At 43.2% G+C, this 21699-nt stretch overlaps 1 protein-coding gene across 3 annotated transcripts in view; it reads right to left on the bottom strand.

The window, feature by feature from the left end:
- Positions 1 to 5289: 5289 nt before the first annotated feature.
- The window catches only part of mul2 (mitochondrial E3 ubiquitin protein ligase 2), a 29183-nt gene continuing 12773 nt past the window's right edge, over positions 5290 to 21699 (bottom strand). For all 3 annotated transcript variants that reach the window (XM_070883922.1, XM_070883920.1, XM_070883921.1), the window contains 4 exons: positions 18121 to 18276; positions 13812 to 13899; positions 10553 to 10673; positions 5290 to 7820 (listed from right to left, as the gene is read on the bottom strand). In XM_070883922.1, the coding sequence (XP_070740023.1) occupies positions 7091 to 7820; positions 10553 to 10673; positions 13812 to 13899; positions 18121 to 18237 (1056 nt within the window). In that variant the 5' untranslated portion in view covers positions 18238 to 18276 and the 3' untranslated portion in view covers positions 5290 to 7090. The remainder of the gene's footprint in view (positions 7821 to 10552; positions 10674 to 13811; positions 13900 to 18120; positions 18277 to 21699) is intronic.

Genomic DNA, 21699 nt, shown 5'->3' with positions numbered 1-21699 from the left:
AAGCACATGGGATTGGGAGTAGTGTGCTGACGTGGATTGATAACTGGTTGTCAGGCAGGAAGCAAAGAGTAGGAGTAAATGGGGACTTTTCAGAATGGCAGGCAGTGACTAGTGGGGTACCACAAGGTTCCGTGCTGGGACCCCAGCTGTTTACATTGTACATTAATGATTGGATAGGTTAGGTGAGTGGGCAAATGCATGGCAGATGAAGTATAATGTGGATAAATGTGAGCTTATCCACTTCAGTGGTAAAAAGAGAGAGAAAGACAATTATCTAAATGGTGACAGATTAGGAAAAGGGGAGGTGCAACGAGACCTGGGTGTCATGGTACATCAGTCATTGAAGGTTGGCATGCAGGTACAGCAGGCAGTGAAGAAAGCAAATGGCATGTTGGCCTTCATAGCAAGGGGATTTGAGTACAGGGGCAGGGAGGTGTTACTACAGTTGTACAGGGCCTTGGTGAGACCACACCTGGAGTATTGTGTACAGTTTTGGTCTTCTAACTTGAGGAAGGACATTCTTGCTATTGAGGGAGTGCAGCGAAGGTTCACCAGACTGATTCCCGGGATGGCGGGACTGACCTATCAAGAAAGACTGGATCAACTGGGCTTGAATTCACTGGAGTTCAGAAGAATGAGAGGGGATCTCATAGAGACGTTTAAAATTCTGACAGGTTTAGACAGGTTAGATGCAGGAAGAATGTTCCCAATGTTGGGGAAGTCCAGAACCAGGGGTCACAGTCTAAGGATAAGGGGTAAGCTATTTAGGACCGAGATGAGGAGAAACTTCTTCACCCAGAGAGTGGTGAACCTGTGGAATTCTCTGCCACAGAAAGTTGTTGAGGCCAATTCACTAAATATATTCAAAAAGGAGTTAGATGTAGTCCTTACTACTAGGGGGATCAAGGGGTATGGCGAGAAAGCAGGAATGGGGTACTGAAGTTGCATGTTCAGCCATGAACTCATTGAATGGCGGTGCAGGCTCGAAGGGCCGAATGGCCTACTCCTGCACCTATTTTCTATGTTTCTAAGAAAGCATAATGCGTTTCAAGAAAAAACAAGACCTTCTTGAAACTAGATCATTTCTCGTTCACAAATGATCTATCACAGTTATTAGAAATGCACCAAAGGGAATACTGTAGATAGGCCAAATGTCATCTTCTGCCTAAAACTGTTACATAAGAACATAAGAATTAGGAACAGGAGTAGGCCATCTAGCCCCTCGAGCCTGCTCCGCCATTCAACAAGATCATGGCTGATCTGGCCGTGGACTCAGTTCCACTTACCCGCCCGCTCCCCGTAACCCTTAATTCCCTTATTGGTTAAAAATCTATCTGTGACTTGAATACATTCAATGAGCTAGCCTCAACTGCTTCCTTGGGCAGAGAATTCCACAGATTCACAACCCTCTGGGAGAAGAAATTCCTTCTCAACTCAGTTTTAAATTGGCTCCCCCGTATTTTGAGGCTGTGTCCCCTCGTTCTAGCCTCCCTGACCAGTGGAAACAACCTCTCTGCCTCTATCTTGTCTATCCCTTTCATTATTTTAAATGTTTCTAGAAGATCACCCCTCATCCTTCTGAACTCCAACGAGTAAAGACCCAGTCTACTCAATCTATCATCATAAGGTAACCCCCTCATCTCCGGAATCAGCCTAGTGAATCGTCTCTGTACCCCCTCCAAAGCCAGTATATCCTTCCTTAAGTAAGGTGACCAAAACTGCATGCAGTACTCCAGGTGCGGCCTCACCAATACCCTGTACAGTTGCAGCAGGACCTCCCTGCTTTTGTACTCCATCCCTCTCGCAATGAAGGCCAACATTACATTCGCCTTCCTGATTACCTGCTGCACCTGCAAACTAACTTTGCAATGTTACCAGCTAATTTGAACAATACACAGTCCAAATCTCAGGAGACTCGCATTGTACCAATTTACTACATTCTCTCCTTAAAATCTGAACATTATTGTCTAGTTAGTACAGCTATACCAGATCAAAAGTCAATTTTGAACAATAACCACCGTCTCTTCCAAGAGCAATCCAAAGATGATAGGATAATATTTCAGTGCATTGTGCCTACCAATCTTGTGTATCAATCAGGGCTCAAATTCAATTGTACAAAACTATTCCTCCATCTTTGGGATCATTCTAGAACATCAGCCAGTTCCTCCAATAACAACTGTACTAGAGCCGACAAGAACACCTTTTAAAGATGGAGTACTTCTAATGTGAAAAGTGTTAGCATAAAACAAATGGAGAGAAGAAATCAGAAGACTAATCAAAAACAGTTATTAACTAACACCGTTTATTGTTTGCACATTTTTATGCTTCAAACAAATATTGGAGTTAAATCCATAATCTGAATTGTCTTTGAAAAAAATTATTCCCCCACCAGTACTTTGGACAAGAAACATTAATTCTCCAAATTCATATCATTCAAGATGACAACAATTTGAGGTTCTTTAATATAGAAAAATGTTTTCCAATGTGCAAGATTGAGACAGCCTTTCGATATTTACTTGGTAAATCAAAATAAGGAGGATCAGTTATACCACTATTTGATGACTAAACTAGCTACAATTTTACTTGGCCTTTTAAAAGTTCTCAATTAGTTATTTCCTCCTGGTCTCAATATGGCTCCGCTCCAAAAATTTTATTTTTAGGACGCAAATCCTCCCAAGCAAAAATAGCCCTGAAATCTGGATAATTAGCTACCCTGAGCTGATTATCAGTTCATGTATTTTTAGCAAATTACCTAATGCAGGCTTGACATCCCACAATGTTTGGAAAAGTTTAAAGGGGATACAAACAGCTCTAATCTAGAAGTTAGTACATTGTGCGACATTTAATAGATTCAATACAAGCCACCAGTCAGGAGATTCGGAACCGGAACTCTGGGGGATTCAAATCATGTATCCATAACAAAATAAAAATTCAGTTCAGATCATAATGCAAAAATAGAGCTATCAAAAATCTATCATTACACTCAAAGGGAACAGGCAAAGGGAACAATTAAAGTTCAACTAGGTCACAATATCCCCAATTTAGAAAAACCCAAGATGGTTCAAGAATAATTTTAGCACCGATCCTTAAACAGCAATGACCATGAACACCACTTTTCGGGCCCAAGTTTCCACACGTGCCCAGAACGGCGCAGTCCCGACCTGGACGCCCGTTTTTCACGCCACAAAGTGCGCCTAAAAAAATCCTCCGTATTCTCCACCTCCCTGCAGGTCCTCTGGCCCTCGGCGCGGCACAGCACGAGCTGTAGGGGGCGGAGCCAGGTCCCTGCGCTGAAAACAGTGCCGGGACCTCTGCACATGCGCGCTACAGTGGGGTACGCAAGTGCAGTAGCTCCAGGCGCCCGAAACTGTGTGGGAGGGGCCCGAAGCACGCAGCCCCTAGCCCTGGCTGAATGGCCTCACTGGGGCTGCGTGAATAAGGCTCCTCCCACGGCCAGCTCCTGCTTTCCCTCCCCCCCCCCCCCCCGACACCCGCTCCCCGCCGCCTCCGGACCGGACTCAACACCCGCTCCCTCCCCCCCCCCCGACTAGACCCGACCCGCGCTCCTGTTCCCGCTCCCCGCCTGGACCCGATCCGACCTGACATGACCGCCCCCCCCCGCTCCCGGACTGGATCGGATCCGACCTGACATGACCGCCCCCTTTCCCCTCTCCCTCCCTCCCTCCCCCCGACCCAACGCCACCTACCTGTAAATCTGGTGCTGGGGACGGGCCCTGCCCGAAGTCTCGGGCCGGCCCGTTCAGCCTTCGGTCCCGCAAGGCCTGCCTGAAGCACTTTCACACAGGTAGGAAGATGGTTTATTTAATCTTTTCTTATAAATGTTTATTCAGGTTGGATTTATTTGTATAATATTTGTAGAAGTATAAATAAGGATTTATTGTAGAATTTAATGACTTCCCTTCCCCCCCCACCTTGTTCTGGACGCCTAATTTGTAACCTGCGCCTGATTTTTTAATGTGTAGAACAGGTTTTTTCAGTTGCTCCATTCTACTTTAGTTTGGAGTATGTTTTCACTGTGGAAACTTTCAAATCAGGCATCAGTGGCCGGACACATCCCCTTTTGAAGAAAAAATTCTGTTCCAAAGTAGAACTGTTCTACCTGACTAGAACTGCAGAAAAAAAAATGTGGAGAATTGCGATTTCTAAGATAGTCCGTTCTCCACCAGTTGCTCCTAAAAATCAGGCGCAAATCATGTGGAAACTTGGGCCCTTCATACTGTACAAGGTTCATTTGTTAGTGAAGTTTAAAACTGCTTTCTAATGATTATACAGATCAGAGCGAGACTGCAAACATTCAGAATTGCTTCAATAGAAAGTGGTAAACTCAATTAAAAGAGGATAAAACACAAATAATTAATTATTTTGATTTCTTTTATTTGCATGGAACTAGTGCACATTCAAGTTCCTAGAGTTATGTCAATTTTATAAGAGGCACTAATTATAAAATGTAACATCGCTGCAAGACACTTCTAAATGTCATAATTACTCCTGAAAACCAGGAGATGTGACCAAGTGGCTTATATTCAGTTTATTATAATAAACCCCACTAGTGATTTTGGACAGGCTTTGAAGCTATTGGAGGGTTTATATATCATGATGGCACTTACTCATTGGTAGCTGGGTTTTTATTTTATAATTATAAGCACTTTGAGGAAAAGCAGGAAGTTCACCTCATGTCTTGGCCAACTCTAGCATGAAAGAAAATAAAAATGAGATTGGAGATTATTACAAGGCTATAATTAAACTGAGGGGTGCAGATCTGTAATGGTTCAAGCAGTTTATAGTGACCAGAACCCCAAGATTGTAGCACTTTGAAAGCAGTCTTCTATCCAAGTTACATTTTTCCACTCAAACTCTTATCTTGTGGTACTGCAGCCATCATTTTTCTACACAATGTGTGTTATGTGATATTTAAGAGAGATTTATTGAAAGATACAACTGCCTATTTGGGTGGATGTAAAAGGTCCCAAGGTGCTTTGACAAAGAGCAGGGAGTTCTCCTCATGTCTTGGCCAACATTCACCCCTCAACCAACACCACCAAAAACAGATCGACTGGTAATTTATCACAATGCTGGTTTGTGAGACCTGGCTGTGCACAAATTGGCTTCCATGTTTGCCTACGAAACAGTAACTGCACCTCAAAAATAAGTTATTCACTATGAAGCTCATTGGGATGGCGTGAGGATGTGAAAGAAGCTATCGAAACGCAAATCCATCCTTCTTTTCAATCAGAAGGGATCACAGTACTCCATTAAAACAGACATCAGTTCTGTAAAAAAGTAGTTTATTATAAGTCGCTAGAACTCTGGAAATAGTTATCAGTAGAGGAGTTTTTATTTAGCCTTTGTCATACACCCAAATATATTTCAATAACTATTACATACTAATATGCTTGCTTCCAACAACAGAAAAATAATTACTGTCTTATATCTTTTAAACATCAGCTACAATTACCAGAACACAGCTCGATTTCATTTGGAAGCATTTGGCTTCTGATAAAATTTTAATAACCAAACCATGAGGTGACACAGACTAATGTAAGGGGGCCATTAGTGCAGCAATTTGAGGTGAGAAAATAAAACAGCACACACAAAACACTAGTGACCAAACCAGTTATGAGTGTGCATTTAAAAGTTTTTAAAAAATGACAGCATTAAATACAGCAAATGCTTTGCAGGTTTGTGACAAATGAGTCATAGTAAGGAGATATCTTAAACTAAAGGTCGTAGTCAGCTGCAAAGCCAAGAATGCACAAAGACCTACCACAAAGCCAGAATCAAGTCAGCAGACATAACAAAACGAATTTAACTAGAAAGTAATTGACCCTAAACGGCCCGGATGTATCCCACTCTCTCGTCATCTAATGGACAATATGGGAAGGTACAAACCATATTTTTAAAAAACAGGCACCCTATCGGTCTACTGCAAATCTCTCAAGCTTTCTTCTTCCTTTTTACTCCATGCCCTTCAAATCCTCTTCCTCCTTCCCTCCCCTACTTCTGCCTCCATTGGCTCTGATGTTCCATCTCATTTGAAAGTGCTTTCTTACAGCACTATCCCAGCATTCTTTGCCAATGAAAAGCTTCATTCTTTTTTGTAGTAGTAGAAAGCAATCATGGAAGTGGGTAGAGATATCATCAATTTTGTTGCAAAAATACCAAAAAGTACTTAGGAGTGACAATTTCAGTTATCTATATGACGGAGATCATAAATTGCAGGTATTCAGCTCTGACAGTATAAATGATCATGCCATTGGCTTTTCCACTTATCTATACACTAGTATTCCTAGCTAGTGAATGGTCGCAAGACAGTGAGAAAACAGGAATGAACCGAGGAATTAATAGATTGATGGGAATGCCAGAGCAGGGGTTAAATTGTTCACTCAGGTTTCCAGTCTCACTTCCCTGGTACTAGACACACTGCTTATTATTAATGAAAAGCCTTTTTAAAGCAAGAAGATGTTGATTAAGTTGCTTTTGAAGTCAACATACCGACCATAACTGTAGGCTGTGGAGGAACAAACCCATGCTGTAACTCAAGTCAAAGTGATTCCAAGCATGCCAGTCTGCTTTAATGGGCACTTTTGGTTTTAAAAAGAAAAAGTATCAAGTTAAAATAAATTATGGGGACACTGGCTGAGGAATAGCTGCTTATGTTTACTGTTTCTATTTTATCTCATGATAGGTTTCTGACACTTGGAGCAATAGTGCCTTGTTACAAATTCTAAATGGCGTCAATACCACTCCAGCATAACTAGGTCTTCCTTGGTCCTAAATATAGCTTTGTGCAGGGTATCAGACGTGGCTGATTATTCTCGGTTTTGAACAAAGGTCAATAGCCAATCAGTATGTGAATAATAACAAGTATAATCACATACTCAGAAACCAGAGTGCCACCCTGGCTGCAGTGGCTAAAGCAGATGGACGGACCTCAGACAATAACACACCATTATCGGGAAGATGTTTGCTGGAGACAGGGTCATTGCATAAATACAATAGCTTGATATTCTGATACAGATCAGCAATTAAAGGCACTTGATTGATTTGCTTGGTGTGTGGCAATACTCCCTCATGCTTGGTAAAGGGGAACTACTCTGACTATACAACTTCTACAAATTGGACAAGTTGGTGTGGGAAGTGCCCGCTGACAATCGTAACAGCAACAAACATGCCCACAGGTCAGGAAAACACACTCCCGTGGTTTAGATAGACAAATCACACACGCGTTCTCTGGGGTTTCATCATCACCACCTGTCATACCAGAGACGCGCCTGCTTTCGTTGAACCGTTCATAGCTTCTCCTCATTTCTTCCTGTTCCTGTTTCTCGTTGAACGCATGGTACATCCTGCGCAGGACGACCATGATCACTGCAATGCCAGTTAGGGTGCTAATGGTCATAAATATCTTCCAAAGTTTAACACTTGACTCCTGCTGTTTCACGATACTTCGGAAGTCCAAGGTACTGAGGAAATATTCCAGACCATCTTTAGGAGGCTGGAGCTTGATAATCTTGTCAGAATCCAGAACTAGCTCTCCAATTCCTGTCAAAGCGGCCCCAACGCGGACTATCTCTTCAGTTTCCAGCAAGCCCTTGGGCTTCTCACCACTCAGGTAGTGCCCAATGATATCAGTGAAGCCTTGTGCTGCTTGGTGAAACCGTTCATACACTGTTTCAAACTGCGGCCCCGATGCCTCCAGTGGGTTGATCACACGGATTGAACTTCTCCCTCCTTCAGGAGATATCAGGTCAAAGGGTACAACATTCACTCTTTCGTGTATAATCTGCTCACTATCGCTCCTGTTGAGAAGACAAAGTTTTACATGAAACAGATGCTAACATACTTTAATTCTATATATGGTCCATAAAATAAAAAGATTGGATCTATTAAAGTGCATCTCAATAGTCTTAGCTCAGAGTAATGTGATTTTTAAAAAAAAAAAGCACTTGTTAAAAAGACACACAAGTATCACATCCCTTCACATGCTATTTGCTATCTATAGCTCATTCGTAGCCATTGCTACTCTGACTGTACCTGGCAGGTACACGTGTTAATCCAGGGTGACTCCCTGCTTACAATTTTGCTCCTCTGTTGAAGGCTGTCTGGAATTCACTCTGCAGCTACTGATCTGCTCAATCACATCTTCACCACCACCTTTGATGTCCTAGTCCCTGTTAAAACAATTACTCTTTTTCACCCTGGCCGTTCCCCCAGTACAGCCCTGATCTTTGCTCCCTTAAGTCCAAGGGACAGAGACTTGAACTGATATGACGGACATCTGGCTTAACCATTCACCGCCAGATCTGGCTGGAGCACATAAGGCACTATTGGGTCCTGCTCGTCTGACAAAACTGCTCATTATTCCAGAATCATTCCGGAATGTAAAAATAAACTCTGGCTTTTGTTCTCCACTGCAAGCTGCCTTTTTAAACCCCTCTCCCCACCGACAGTAAGTGTGAGGAGCTCATGGACTTCTTTATCTCCAAGATTGAGACTATCCATTTAGCCGCCTCTGCCTCTTCCCTTCCTTCCCCTAGATCACCGGGCCAAACTTCCTCTAAGGATCCCTCCTGCCCTAGTCTTGACCTCTCATCTTTCACTAGCTTCTCTCCAATCTCCCCTCATGACCTTTCCGAGTTCATCCTGTCCATGTGACCCATTTCCTGCTCCCTTGACCCTATTCCCACCAAACTGTGGACCACCTAACTTCCTTTTCTGGCTCCCATGTGAGTTGACATTGTTAACGTTTCTCTCTCGTCCAGTACTGTCCCCCTCTCCCTTAATCTGCTGTCATCATCCCTCTCCTCATAAATCCAACTCTTGACCCTCCATCCTTGCAAACTACCGCACCATCTCCAACCTCCCTTTCCTCTCCAAAGTCCTTGAACATGTTGTTGCCTCCCAAATCCGTGCCCATCTTTCCCACAATTCCATGTTTGAATCCCTCCAATCCAGACTCTGTGCCTGCCACCATACCGAAATGGCTCTCATCAAAGTTACAAATAACATCCTTTGTGACTGTGACAAAGGCAAACTATCCCTCCACATCCTTCTTGACTTGTCTGCAGCCTTTGACATGGTTGACCACTCTATCCTTCTCCAACGCCTCTCCACTGTCGTCCAGCTGGGTAGGACTGCACTCGCCTGGTTCCATTCTTACCTATCCAACCATAGCCAGAGAATCACCTGCAACGGCTTCTCTTCCCGCCCCCCCGCATCGTTACCTCTGGTGCCCCCCCCCCCCCCCAAGGATCTATCCTTGGTCCCCTCCTAGTTCTCATCTACATGTTGCCCCTTGGCGACATCATCCGAAAACAGTGTCAGTTTCCACATGTACGCTGACGATACCCAGCTCTACCACAACAACACTTCTCTCGACCCTTCCACTGTCTCTAAATTGTCAGACTGCTTGTCCGACATCCAGTTCTGGATGAGCAGAAATGTTCTCCAATTGAATATTGGGAAGACCGAAGCCATTGTTTTCAGTCCCCGCCACAAACTCCGTTCTCTAGCGCTGACTCCATCCCTCTCCCCAACTTCTGTCCGAGGCTGAACCAGGCTGTTCGCAACCTTGGTGTCACCTTTGACCCTAAAATGAGCTCTCAACCACATATCTGCAGCATAACTAAGACCGCTTATTTCCACCTCCATAATATCGCCCGTCTCCGCCCCTGCCTCAGCACATCCGCTGCTGAAACCCTCATCCGTGCCTTTGTTACTTTGGGATGTTTCACTACGTTAAAAACGCTATATAAATACAAGTTGTTGTTGTTGCAACTTTCCATACACTGTCACAATAAGGAATTCAATCTTTGAAAACCTGGGCATGTACCCATATCTCAAGCACACGGCATAGTAAATATTAATGACAGAAATTGTTTTTCAAGCAGCAAAAATTGACATTTTCCTCACCATTATACTTTTCTCAAATCATATTTTACTAAAATAGAGATGTTAACAGTTTATATAAATCATTCGTAGATAGTAAAGTCACACTCAAGCACAGTTTGTAATTAATCTCAAAAAGTCTCAGTCACGATTAACTGGATCAACATCAGATCTTACTGCAGTGAGTAACAATCGTTCTTTCAGAAGTATGAAAGCCCTATAACTTACAAGTACTTCGGCATAAAAATAACTTTTGCAAGTGATGGTCTGTGGTGATTGCTCCAACCCTCATCTTACACTATTAATAATTTCGTTAGTTTTTACATTTTACTACAATAAGAAATTGCTAGCTACAGAACGAACACAGGTGATTGTTTGGGCTGTAATACTGCTCTCTCAACAGTATATGTGATCCCATCGGTTACCTTCACAAGTGGTAATGAGGAATCACCCTAGTAGTTTAATGTATAGGCATCATTGGGATAGATTTCATCTTGTTCCAGAGAACTACATCTGATATTTTAATATAATAAAACTGGTTTTAAATATAATCTTCAAGAAAACAATGCCATACACTAGAATATAAGCAATGAGAAATGAATATGAAAAATCATATTGGAAGAAAGATTATTGTGACACATACCAACTCCTGGCCAAGTTATTCCAGATCAGTTTGTGCTCTTTCAAAATAAGCCGCTGCATTACGCCAGTGCAGTCATCGTGATAATGGCTCCGCAGACTTTCTCCAACTGGTCGAGTGATACCTGTTTGGCGGGTGTGGGGCAAAGAGAACACAAGCTTGAGGAGGAAGCAGGAAGATGGATAGTTGCCCTCAAATTCAACACACCCCCATACCCCGCTCCCCTACACACACACACACACACACACACACGCGCCTGCTTAGCGCCGGAATGACCAAGTCTTAGGGGTATGATTTCAAGTTCAATTATAGTACCTTCGCAATTACTACACATGGTTTTAAATACACAGAGGTCTTAATGGAAATAATGGACTGAAAATCAGTCTAATCAGAGCTTACTGCTGCAGTGTTCATTTTGATGCAAGAGATTGAACAGCAAATGGGTTAAATATAATATACACATTCACTATTACCTAAATATGTCGAGAAAAGGAACTCGGCACCTACAAGTGAACTAAAGAGCAAAGTGTGCTTGGTAGCATGGTGTAACAGCTTGGAGTATCAGCACACTGCACCAGAGTGGTGGGACACTATTTTCTGGTTTCAATTACCAGATTCCAAATTGGTTCCATTGCCACTGTGAAGCACCAAGCAAATGCATAGTATTTCAACAGGGGGAAAAGTAAAGGGAACTTAGTTGATTTTTAAATGAAGGGTTACACAGCATAGATAGTATCAAGTCCCAATTCAGGAAAACAAAGACTGGTGAAATGGGCAGACAGGTAGCAGATGTAATTTAACAGAGAGGTGTCAAGTGATGCATTTTGGTAGGAAGAATGAGGGGAGGATATGCAAACTAAATGGTACAATTTTAAAGGGTGTGCAGTAACAGAGACACATGGGGATGTACACACACTCATTTTTGAAAGTGGCAAGACATGTTGAGACGACTGTTTAAAAAAAAAGATATGGGATCCTAGGCTTTATAAACAGAAGCATACAGTACAGGTTAAAGGGAGATTTAAGAAGCGTTCAAAATGATGAAGGAGTTTGATAGAGTAAATAATGAGAAACTGTTTCATGTGGTAGAAGGGTCAGTAACTAGAGGACACAGATTTAAGGTAATTAGCAAAAGGTGAGACGAGGAGAATTTTTGTTTTATGGAGCAAGTTATGATGATCTGGAATGCACTTCCTGAAAGGATGGTGGAAGCAGATTCAATAATAACTTTCAAAGGGCAATTGGCTAAATAGAAAGGGCTATGGAGAAAGAGAAGGGGAATGGGACCAATTGGATAGCTCGAGTTAAATAAGCCTCCATCTGTGCTGCATCATTCTATGATTCGGTGTCTCTGGACAATACTTATGCATTCTGTAATTACAGGTGATGTCAGCTTGTGAAGAAACTCCTTTACAGGGCACATTTTCTCAGGCACCAATTGATCCACTATAGTAAAATCAATTTTGATGGGAAAGGGCAGTCTGGTAAACCAAGTTTCAATTCCAATATGATTCTTCAAGTATCACATTTCAACTATATTTAGAAAGCACCCAGATGCTGTCTAGTGGCAGAAAACTAGTATTGCAACTGGCCAAAAATCTAATACATGCTGCACTTTGTTTACTCTACTAAAGCCAAGCAGTTCAGTTTGCTCTGGAGGCCAAAGTACATATTACACTGTTAATGTCAGATGTGACAGCATCAAAACATTCTGCTGATGCAATTTTGAGTTGCACAAAGTGGCTGATATGCCTGGCAGGTCCAAAGAAAGAGTTAACATAAAAACAAACACAGTAGTGCCATATTTCCATCTTTCACATAGCTTCCAGTATCAGAAGTCCAATACATTAACAGGGTCATGCCAACCAGCACAGAGGACTCTACCAATTTTTTTTTTTTAAAACCTTGAACCAGAAAGTTACAAAAGCGTGGTACATAATGTGGTAAATCAAATGCAGGTTGAACCTCTCTGGTCTGGCACCCTCGGGACCAGACTGGTGCCGAAACAGAGTTTTTGCAAATCACAGGAGGTCAGTGCTGGTGATCTCTGAGTGAGGGAGGAGAGGTGGGGAATGTTGGTGATTGGTTATTTCTCTGTCTGTCTCAGGTCTCACGCCCCTTCACTGCACCGTCATTGTCCCACAATTCCACAATGAGGAAGCGGAGTGAGATGCTGAGCGTCACGGGAGCGCTAAATAGTGAGCTCCAAGCCCAGGCCCAGGCCAGCGACAGTTCCACCACAGATATTTCTGGACCAGAGAAGTTCAACCTCCACTGTTGTAGAGCACCAGATACATGTTTTTTAATATTAAAAAGGATATTTTTAAGTCAGCATTGCACAATAGCACTGCCCTTCTATTAATAGATAAAAAGGAAAAATACCCAGTATTTGAACAGACTTAAGAAAAAAAATCAATTCCATAGCATCAACAAATATTACTGTGTCTGCTGGTTATCACGTTTGATAGTGGTCGCGGCACATTTCTTTATCTGCTCGAGAGGTTTTAACTTGCCGCGTTGCTCACTGCTTTCAGTGGAAGTGTGCGTGCTGGGAGACAAGGCTCTGTGAGGAACCATCAGACTTCTGCACCCAGTTTTCTAAATCCCAAGCTGGCCAACCCAATTACGGGCGCTGTTAACCTAATTTATTTATTTTTCTTAAAACCTGGTCACAGGGCAAGTCATGTGGTTCCTTCACCTCTGGGACTGCGTCGGAATCAAGTCGAGACTGATGGGTTGAAAGTTGTCCGTCTCTGCCAGCTACAATGCTCCCATGTGACACAGGTTTGGTGCAGTCCCACAGCACAGAACTTTCCAACGTTTGTCACAAACACAATTCCAGAGATAATTGGTGCATTAATAGGTAATTTTGAGTCTGGTGTTAAGACAGTGTTGAGACAGAGTAGAGTGAACTTTACTCTCCATCAAGACATAGCGCCTACCTTCCTTTGGAATTCTTGATGCTGACAATGTGACAAAATTAGTAAGTGCTCATTTCCAGGACTGGCATCCTTCCCTTGATGAGCATAAATAATAGACCCCAGTGACTTTTAGAAGATACCCGAAGTACTTTTATCCCATATACTTGAGAATAAGACCATTGTAGGGCCTTATCCTGCAGAACTCCTTTAATGGTTGCTTAATCAATAGTTGCTATAAAAAAAAAACTGCTCAACTTTCCTTTCCATTGATCAGCATCGCTAGTCTTACAACCAGGCAGCAAGCTGAAAATCTACCACATACAAAATCAAATTAGCCTCACCTTCCACAACAGCATACTGCACACATTTTCCTGGAGTGCCATTCAGAAATTCCACCAACTGCTTGTTGATCTGAAATTGTGGGGCTTCCTAATTAAAAAAAAAAAGAAACAAATGAACTAATGGGGAACATAGGAACAGGAGTAGGCTACTCAGCCCCTCGAGCCTGTTCAGCTATTCATCATGGCTGATCTGTGCCTCAACTGCATTTACCCCCCTTTGTTCCATATCCCTCGATACCCTTACCCAACAAAAATCTTATCGACCTCATTCAATTTCTATTGACCCAGCAACTACAGTCTTTTTGGGAGCAAGTTCCAGATTTCCACAACCCTTTGTGTGAAAATATGTTTCCTGATTTCATAGAACATAAGAATTAGGAGCAGGAGTAGGCTACAAGGCCCTTTTGAGCCTGCTCCGCCATTCGACCTTAACTCCACTTTCCTGCCCGTTCTCCATATCCCTTGATTCCCCTGAAGTAAAAAATCGATTGATCTCAGCCTTGAATAAACCAAAGGACTTAGCATCCACAGCCCTTTTGGGTAGAGAATTTCAAAGATTCACAGCACTCTTAGTGAAGAAATTCCTCCTCATCTCAGTCTTAAATGGCCGAGCCCTTATCATAGAAACATAGACATAGAAAATAGGTGCAGGAGCAGGCCATTCAGCCCTTCTAGCCTGCACCGCCATTCAATGAGTTCATGGCTGAACATGAAACTTCAGTACCCCATTCCTGCTTTCTCGCCATAACCCTTGATCCCCCGAGTAGTAAGGACTTCATCTAACTCCCTTTTGAATATATTTAGTGAATTGGCCTCAACTACTTTCTGTGGTAGAGAATTCCACAGGTTCACCACTCTCTGGGTGAAGAAGTTTCTCCTCATCTCGGTCCTAAATGGCTTACCCCTTATCCTCAGACTGTGACCCCTGGTTCTGGACTTCCCCAACATTGGGAACATTCTTCCTGCATCTAACCTGTCTAAACCCGTCAGAATTTTAAACGTTTCTATGAGGTCCCCTCTCATTCTTCTGAACTCCAGTGAATACAAGCCCAGTTGATCCAGTCTTTCTTGATAGGTCAGTCCCGCCATCCCGGGAATCAGTCTGGTGAACCTTCGCTGCACTCCCTCAATAGCAAGAATGTCCTTCCTCAAGTTAGGAGACCAAAACTGTACACAATACTCCAGGTGTGGCATCCTGAGACTATGCCCCCTAGTTCTCGACTCCAGTTCCAGTTCCAGCCAGAGGAAACAATCTTTCAGCATCAACCTTATCAATCCCCCTCAGACTCTTGTAGGTTTCAAAGAGATCGCCTCTCATTCTTCTAAACTCCAGATTTGAACGGCTCAATCTCTCCTCATAGAACATGCCTCTCATCCCAGAGATTTCACTCCTAAATGACCTAGCTCTAATTTTAAGATTATGCCCTATTGTTCTAGATCCTCCCTACTAGAAGAGGCCATGGTAATTTGGTTATCATCACATTTGTCAAATCCTGTTGATAAAGGCTTTGTCATACCACTAGGGCATGTAATCTAGACCCTAATAAAAGTCACAAGTGACATCCTATGACTGTCACAGTGGTCTATTATCCCACCTTGTCCGTCTCGAACAGCCTGCAGCCTTTTGACACCGTTAACCACATATTCTTCCTTCAACGTCTTGAACTCCATTGCTCAGCTCAGGAGAGACAGCAGTCGTTCGAATCCACTCTTACCTAGCCAATCGTAGCCAGAAAATCTCCAGCAATGGGTTCTTTTTCCCTGCTGTTATTTCTGGAGTCCCCAAGAATCTATCCTTAGCCCCCATCTCTTCTCATCTATATGCTGCCCCTTGGCAACATCATCCCAAGGTATGGGGTCAGGTAAGACATTTAGCTTGACAACACCCAACTCTACTTTTCCACCACCTCTCTCGCCTCTCAACTGCCTCGGTGATGTCAGACGTCCGACACCTAGGCCTTGATAAGTTACAATTTCCTCACGTTAAACATTGGGAAGACTGAAGCCATCGCCTTGGGCCAGTCACAAACTCTGCACCTTTGCGAATGATTCCATCACCCTCCCCAGCCACTGTCTCAAATTAAACCAGACTGCTCTATTTGACCCCCCAGCTGAGCTTCTGATCCCAAATTATAGTCATCTGGGTTCAAGACAAGATTTCATTTGCAACAAATTGTTGTACAAAATCCTACTATGACACCCCCACAAGCAAATGCTGTGCCAAGTCCAGTGTAAAATGAACTATGCGTCAAATGTTTGTAAGAGAAGAAAGGAAAAAGTAAGAAATTGCATATATATGGCACTTTCAAACATCCGAAAGCACTTCGCAGCCAGTACTTTTGTAGTGTAGTCACTGTTATAATGTAGGGTAAAGCAGTAGCCAATTTGCACAGCAGTCTCACAAACAGCAATGAAATACATCACTACATAACCTGATGTTAGTGCCTTTAGGCAAGGGATATATAGGTTAGGGCACCAACAGATGTGGTAACAGGGCACTTAGAAAATAATAATAATAGGATTGGGCAGAGTCAACACAGATTTATGAAAGGGAAATCATGTTTGACAAATCTATTAACGTTTGAGGTTGTAACTAGCAGAATGGATAGATAAGGGGGAATCAATGGATGTGGTGTGTTTGGAGTTTCAGAAGGCATTCGATAAGGTGCAACACAAGAGGTTATTGAATAAAATTAGGGCTCATGGGATTGGGAGTAATATGATAAGCATGGATTGAGGATTGATTAACGGACAGAAAACAGAGAGTAGGAATAAACGGATCATTTTTGGGTTGGCAGACTGTAACTAGTAGGCTGCCACAAGGATCAGTGCTGGGGCCCCAGCTATTCACAATCTATATCAATGATTTGGATGAGGGGACCAAATGTAATATATCCAAGTTTGCTGATGATACAAAGCTGGGTGGGAATGTAAGTTGTGAGGAGGATGCAAAAAGAGACTTCAAGGGGATATAGACAAGCTAAGTGAGTAGACAAGAACATGGCAAATGGAATACAATGTGGAGAAATATGAAGTTATCCACTTTGGTAGGAAAAATAGAAAGCAGAGTATTTTTTAAATGGTGAGATTGGGAAGTGTTGGTGTTCAGAGGGACCTGGGTGTCCTTGTATACAAATCACTGAAAGTTAACATGCAGGTACAGCAAGCAATTAAGAAAGCAAATGGTATGTTGGCCTTTATTACAAGAGGATTTGAGTATAAGAGTAAAGATGTCTTACTGCAATTATCTAGGGCCCTGGTGAGACCGCACCTGGAGTAGTGTGTACAGTTTTGGTCTCCTTAGCTAAGGAAGGATATACTTGCCATTGAGGGAGTGCAACGAAAGTTCACCAGACTGATTCCTGGGATGGGGGGGATTGTTGTATGAGGAGCGGTTGAGTAGACTAGGCCTATATTCTCTCGAGAGTTTAGAAAAATGAGAGGTGATTTCATTGAAACATACAAAATTCTTATAGGGCTTGACAGGGTAGATGCAGGGAGGATGTTTCCTCTGGCTGAGGAATCTAGAACCAGGGGTCACAGTCCCAGAATAAGGGGTCAGCCATTTAGGACTGAGATGAGGAGAAACGTCTTCACTCAGAGGGTGGTGAATCTCTGGAATTCTCTGCCCCAGAGGACTGTGGAGGCTCAGTCTTTGAGTATATTCAAGACAGCGATTGATAGATTTTTAAATTTTAAGGGATATGGGGATAGAGCAGGAAAATGGAATTGAGTTAGAAGATCAGCTATGATCTTATTGAATGGCAGAGCAGGCTCAAGGGGCCTACTCCTGCTCCCAATTCTTATATCCCCTGCTCTTCTTCAAATAGTGGCATGGCATCTGAAATAATTTGAGTTAACTAATTCAGATCCAATTTCAACTCTGGTCAGGAATCCAAAATGCAACATTTAATGGGATAATGAAAAAGAAATCATCTTGCGAGGGAGCGCCCATGAGAATTGAGAGCTTCAGGCATCAGATATATCTGTATTTTGGCATTTATTGAAAACACTGCGAACTGTGGCCACATTTCTCCACAGGCAGATTACTGATCACAATTTTGATTCTTAGCCTCAACTGTTCTAACTCTATTGAGCACGCTGAACAGGCTACAGCTATTTCTGTCAGCATATAACATGGACTGTGGCACAGGTGACGTAGTCTACAGCGCTGGGAAGAAATTATACGGGGAAGTGTTCTCAGCGGGCATTACAAACAAACCGCAGAGAGTTCTGCCCATCCAACTAAAGGAGTTTGTTTGTGTGCGGGGGGCGGGGGAGGAACCAGCTGGAAAGGAATGCTTCTTACCTTCAGCACTTCCACTGATGCTTTTTTCTTTCTATATAAGTAGTAAAACAACCCAGAAAATGCAAAGCTTGAGCCCAAGCAGATCAGCTCTACAGTTGACACAGGAATCCTGTCCATGTTGCAGCTAGATTCAGGCAATTTCTTTAACTTCCAAGACTTAAAAAAAAACAAAAGCAGTGTTATGTGAGATCCAACATACTGTATAATCTTGCATTTCCTATTGTAAACATGAAGTAATCAGATCATCCAAAAACAGTTTTTGGTTCATTCTTGGGATGATAAGGTTACATTTATTGCCCATCTCTAGTTACCCTGAGCAGGTGGCGGTGGGCATTCTTGAACCACTGTTGTCTTTGTGGTGCTGGCACAATGGTGGGAGGTAGCAAATTCTACAATATTGATCCAGTGACACTGAAGCAATGATGGTACATATCCGAGTCAGGATGGTATGTAACTTTTAGGAGATGCTGTTCTCATCCTTCTCCATGGTAGAAATCCAGAGGAGGGAGGTGCTGTCAAAGTAATCTTGGGTTGAGCTGCTGCAATGTTATCCTGTAGATTGTACATAATTCAGCCACAGTGCACCAGTGGAGGAGGGGGTGAATAGAGTCCAGTGGCACAGGGGTCGATCAATCAAACTGCTCTGGGGATGTGTCAAGCTTCTTGAGTGTTGCGGCTCTCATCCAGTGCAAATTCTATCACAACAACTTGCATTTATATAGCACCTTTAATGTACAAAAAACATCCCAAAGCATTTCACAGGAGCGAATATCAAACAAAATTTGATACTGAGCCACATAATGATATATTAGGGCAGGCGACCAAAAGCTAGGTTTTAAACACCGACTTAATCGAAGGGTGATGTCACAGCCAAGAGGGTAAGTGAGTGATGAGTAGTTTTCTTTTTCTTCATCTTTTTTCTTGTTCTTAGCAGTAAGAAACCTTTGGCATTGTTGCCAAATTAAGTAATCTAAGGGGTAAGTCATGGCAGGAGAGCCCAGACCCGTGTCATGCTCATCCTGTGCTATGTGGGAACTCGGACGCTTCCACTGTCCCCGACGACTACATGTGCAGGAAGTGCATCCAGTTGCAGCTCCTGACAGACCGCATTGCGGCACTGGAGCTGCGTATGGATTCACTCTGGAGCATCCGCGATGCTGAGGATGTTGTGAATAGCACGTTTAGTGAGTTGGTCACACCGCAGGTAAAGGTTACACAGGCAGATAGGGAATGGGTGACCATCAGGAAGAGCAGTGCAAGGAAGGTAGTGCAGGGGTCCCCCTGCAGTCACCTCCCTCCAAACAGATACACCGTTTTGGGTAATGTTGGGGGAGATGACTCATGAGGGGATGGCAGCATCTGCCAAGTTCATGGCACCATGGGTGGCTCTGCTGCACAGGAGGGCAGGAAAAAGAGTGGGAGAGCGATAGTGATAGGGGATTCTACTGTAAGGGGAATAGCTAGGCATTTCTGTGGCGGCAAACGAGACTCCAGGATGGTATGTTGCCTCCCTGGTGCAAGGGTCAAGGATGTCTCGGAGTCGCTGCAGCGCATTCTGGAGGGGGAGGGTGAACAGCCAGCTGTCGTGGTGCATATAGGTACCAACGATATAGGTAAAAAACGGGAGGAGGTCCTACAAGCTGAGTTTAGGGAGCTAGGAGTTAAATTAAAAAGTAGGACCTCAAAGGTAGCAATCTCAGGATTGCTACCAGTGCCACGAGTTAGTCAGAGTAGGAATGGCAGGATAGCTAAGATGAATACGTGGCTTGAGGAGTGGTGCAGGAGGGAGGGATTCAAATTCCTGGGACATTGGAACCGGTTCTAGGGGAGGTGGGACCAGTACAAACCGGACGGTCTGCACCTGAGCAGGACCGGAACCAATGTCCTAGGAGGAGTGTTTGCTAGTGCTACTGGGGGAGGGGTTAAACTAATATGGCAGGGGGATGGGAACCTATGCAGGGAGACAGAGGGAAGTAGAATGGGGGCAGAAGCAAAAGATAGAAAGAAGTAAAAGTAAAAGTGGAGGGCAGAAAAACCCACGGCAAAAAGCAAAAAGGGCCACATTACTGCAAAATTCTAAAGGGACAAAGTGTGTTAAAAAGACAAGCCTGAAGGCTCTGTGCCTCAATGCGAGGAGTATTCGTAATAAGGTGGATGAATTAACTGCGCAGGCAGCTATCAACGAATATGATATAATTGGGATTACGGAGACTTGGCTCCAGGGTGACCAAGGCTGGGAACTCAACATCCAGGGGTATTCAACATTCAGGAAGGATACACAGAAAGGAAAAGGAGGTGGAGTTAAAGAGGAAATTAACACAATAGTAAGGAAGGACATTAGCTTGGATGATGTGGAATCGGTATGGGTAGAGCTGCGCAATACCAAAGGGCAGAGAACGTTAGTGGGAGTTGTGTACAGACCGCCAAACAGTAGTAGTGAGGTTGGGAACAGCATCAAACAAGAAATAAGGGATGCATGCAATAAAGATACAGCAGTTATCATGGGCGACTTTAATCTACTTATAGATTGGGCTAACCAAACTGGTAGCAATACGGTGGAGGAGGATTTTCTGGAGTGTATTAGGGATGGTTTTCGAGACCAATATGTCGAGGATCCAATTAGAGGGCAGGCCATCCTAGACTGGGTGATGTGTAATGAGAACGGACTAATTAGCAATCTTGTTTTACAAGGCCCCTTGGTGAAGAGTGACCATAATATGGTAGAATTCTTTATTAAGATGGAGAGTGACACAGTTAATTCAGAGACTAGGGTCCTAAACTTAAGGAAAGGTAACTTCGATGATATGAGACGTGAATTGGCTAGAATAGACTGGCAAATGATATTTAAAGGGTTGACGGTGGATAGGCAATGGCAAACATTTAAAAATCACATGGATGAACTTCAACAATTGTACATCCCTGTCTGGAGTAAAAATAAAACGGGGAAGATGGCTCAACTGTGGCTAACAAGGGAAATTAGGAATAGTGTTAAATCCAAGGAAGAGGCATATAAATTGGCCAGAAAAAGCAGCAAACCTGAGGACTGGGAGAAATTTAGAATTCAGCAGAGGAGGACAAAGGGCTTTAATTCGGAGCAGGAAAATAGAGAACGAGAGGAAACTTGCCGGGAACATAAAAACTGACTGCAAAAGCTTCTATAGATATGTGAAGAGAAAAAGATTAGTGAAGACAAACATAGGTCCCTTGCAGTCAGAATCAGGTGAATTTATAATGGGGAACAAAGAAATGGCAGAAGAATTGAACAAATACTTTGGTTCTGTCTTCACGAAGGAAGACACATATAACCTTCCGGAAATACTAGAGGACTGAGGGTGTAGCGAGAAGGAAGAACTGAAGGAAATCCTTATTAGTCAGGTAATTGTGTTAGGGAAATTGATGGGATTGAAGGCTGATAAATCCCCAGGGCCCGATTGGGATGCATCCCACAGTACTTAAGGAAGTGGCCATAGAAATAGTGGATATTTTGGTGATTATTTTTCAACAGTCTATCGACTCTGGATCAGTTCCTATGGACTGAAGGGTAGCTAATGTAACACCACTTTTTAAAAAAGGAGGGAG

Source organism: Pristiophorus japonicus, chromosome 6 (genome assembly GCF_044704955.1).
Source record: "Pristiophorus japonicus isolate sPriJap1 chromosome 6, sPriJap1.hap1, whole genome shotgun sequence".
NCBI lineage: Eukaryota > Metazoa > Chordata > Chondrichthyes > Pristiophoridae > Pristiophorus > Pristiophorus japonicus.
The sequence above is the reverse complement of the archived record's forward strand: the minus strand, read 5'-3'. Positions and strand labels throughout refer to the sequence as shown.